At 42.2% G+C, this 3065-nt stretch overlaps 1 protein-coding gene across 7 annotated transcripts in view; it reads right to left on the bottom strand.

The window, feature by feature from the left end:
- Positions 1 to 3065, bottom strand: part of mef2d (myocyte enhancer factor 2d) — a 98242-nt gene that overhangs the window by 19823 nt on the left and 75354 nt on the right. For all 7 annotated transcript variants that reach the window (XM_087178728.1, XM_087178723.1, XM_087178727.1 and 4 more), the window contains one exon: positions 1546 to 1599. In XM_087178728.1, the coding sequence (XP_087034854.1) occupies positions 1546 to 1599 (54 nt within the window). The remainder of the gene's footprint in view (positions 1 to 1545; positions 1600 to 3065) is intronic.

Genomic DNA, 3065 nt, shown 5'->3' with positions numbered 1-3065 from the left:
GGGGGGGGGAGCAGCGGGTGAAGACAGGAAAGAGTTGAACTCGCTGCTGTCGGGACGCCAGGGTTTTTTAAAACGCTGTGTCGCTGTGACGGTAAAAATCCAACGTTACTGAGGGACATCTGGCTCCCGGTGCGACTCAGACTTCTCAATCACATCTCCGATTGGTCCAGTAGGTCTGGTGTCGGTGTCACCGACAACTGTTCCCCCCCACCCCCACCCCAAATGGAAAAACAATCGACCAATCAAATGTCAGTAGGCAGGATTACACCCATGATAAATGGCCACGAAGATGGACGCAGCTGTTGTCTCTGTCAGCCTCTTACTACGAGTGGTGGGATCCTACATGGAAACAGTTTAACTTTTGTTTCTGGTGACAGTTGATTGGCTGTTTGGTCACTGTCAATCAAATTGCACCCACACAGTCCTGATGAAGCAGATTAGCTGCATTCTTTTAGTGTTCATTTTGTTGTTTTTAACTTTGATTTCTTCTCATTTCATGATGGATATTTAGAGTCATACGTTAACCGCTCCTAACAGCTGCGGCCGCCGCTCACGTGTTGACTTGAAATCACAGATTTGTCACTTGCTGCTGATTGGTTAAGGCAAAAGAAAACAAAATACGCTCCTCTTCCAAACAGGAAATGGTAAACACGAGCTCAGTCACATCAGACTGAATGAAGTGAAACAAAATGGCAATTCAGAAAGATTGGAGGGGAAGTTTTCAGCCGTTATGTCCTGATTCTTTCTCCAATAACTTCTTTTTTTTAAAATTTTTATTAAAGGAACTATCACCCCCTTCACACTGTGGCAAAGAGTGAATAGAGAGAAAAGAGGAATTGACATTAAAGCTGAGTCAAACAGAAAATCAGTGGCAAACGCATCAGTGAGTCTTGAACTGAAATCGCAGGGTGTTGACAAAACTGGTGTCAGGAACCAAATGTTGAGCTCATTTTTTTTGAGGCGTTTGTCACGTAAAAGCACCAAACTAGGTCTGTGATATTGGTGAATTTTAAGATGTTCAACTACTCAAACTTTCAACTTTTTTGAGTCACACACACACAAAAAAAAAGAAAAAACCAGCGGAGGAGTTTTTCATGTTCAGTTTCTGTTCCTCCTTTCCAACAGCTCTCTCCTCCCGTTTCTCTCTCTCACAACCTGAAACCCATTCTGTTCTTTGGACTGTTTACAAGCAGCTTGTGCTGTGACCGTCAGCTGTCGTCAGTCAACAGGTGCGTTCGTGCTTGTGTGCGAGTCTGAGAGTCGTGGACACGAGACGGAGCCTGTTGCCACACAGAAAATATTCTGCATCCCCTCTGTCTGTAAATCCCACTCAAAACTCATTTCCTTTTAAAAGTCCAGAGAAAACACAGACAGCAGAGAGGAGCAGGGTGGACGACTTAATGTAGTGTGCGTGTGTGTGTGTGTGTGTGTGTGTGTGTGTGTGTGTGTGTGTGTGTGTGTGTGTGTGTGTGTGTGGGTTTGTATCTGCGCAAACACATTTCTTCCCAAAAATGTGAAGCATGAGAAAGGATAAGATTTACTTACGGACTGGACTCGGGCACGCTCCGTTTGAATTCCCCAGATCTCCTAGCAGAGCACCTATGAAAACGGGAAAACACACCATGATCATTAGATATACAGTATAATATATATATATATATATATATATATATATATAATAAAAACGCTGCTAAAATGATTTTATATCTGTTCATCTGAGCAGCATTTACCCAAAAGCCTGAATTATCCCGTTTTTATGATGAAGAATATCATTAAATCAAGTGAGTCATTAAAAAAGTGCTTCTGCTATTGAAACTCACTTCACTCTATGAAGAACCATAATTGGTTTCAATCTTGCATTTACCAGTTAATTTCTAAGTGCCGGTTTCTCCACTTCTCACTGATACTTATCTCGCATTTGGAAAGGGGAAAAAAAGAAAAGAAAAGAAATCAGACTCGTTTTAAATTGTGAGAAAAAGATTAACCTGATGTTCATCCGAAGGTATTTAACAAATACACGACTGTTTGAAATGAACGGCCCTTATTGGAAGAAACAGTCAACTCAGAGACACTTGTGTCACAGAATCGACCATTTATAGCAAATACTCTACAGGTCGACGTGTCTGACGAGGGACTGCTATTCAATGATCCCGAGCGACTACAAGCCCCGCCCCCTCCCAAAAATATATAACGGTGCACAATTAGAGATTAAGAGGACGTGAGAACCAAAGCTTCAGTCCCATCAGGAGGAGGTTGGAGTTGTGGAGGTGAATCAGCTCCGTGTGATATTCTTGCCTGAACGTGATTGGCTGTTACTAATCAGCTGGTAGCCGATGCTATAAACATGTCAACGACATTTTTATCTTTTTTTTTTTCTCTTTTTAATTCGACAAATACAGTTTTCAGTGAATAAAAATCCACAGATAATTATCACCCAACTCTGCAGCTCCCGTCAGTTTTCAGCAGCATTTCTTCTTCTTTCAGCTCATTGTTTTGGTAAGTGCTGTAAATGCTGGTTTTGTTTTCGTCATGTCGCCACAGAAACGACTCAAAATCAATAACAGGCAACTATTACACATTTGCCACATGAGCTTTATAATAAGTCAACGTTGTGTTTACAGCTCGTTCTGCCCCCTCGTACAGTCAAAAATAAATATAAATCTATAACCACAGCTTTAAAATGTCAGTGTAGATGGATGTGCTGTGTCCCTGTACAGCACAGTACAATATGTCTATATATATTTTTATCTTCATTCAAACATTATTCTCACTTCTTCCCCAAATGGCAGACAGCATTTTTATCTGCTGACACTGATTTTCCCTCTCGTGGTACAAGATTCAGTTTTTTTGGCTCAAACAGTCTTGAGAAAGTCAGAAAGTCGGGGTCGTCGGGGGTGAGTGAAAAATATCTGGCTGGAGCGACGCGTGGAAAAACACCAATGAGCAAACACGATGAACCCAATACATCTCTGGTAATGTGGGATGCATAGCAGGGTACAGCAGAGCATTTGCACTGCCGAGGTTATGAGGAGGGGGAAGGGAGGGAGGGAGGGAAGGAGGGAGGG

Source organism: Seriola lalandi, unplaced genomic scaffold (assembly GCF_002814215.2).
Source record: "Seriola lalandi dorsalis isolate HSWRI2012SDOR001 ecotype SW California unplaced genomic scaffold, Sedor1 jcf7180002054720, whole genome shotgun sequence".
In the NCBI taxonomy this organism is placed as follows: domain Eukaryota; kingdom Metazoa; phylum Chordata; class Actinopteri; order Carangiformes; family Carangidae; genus Seriola; species Seriola lalandi.
This window is presented reverse-complemented; position numbering and strand designations above follow the sequence as displayed.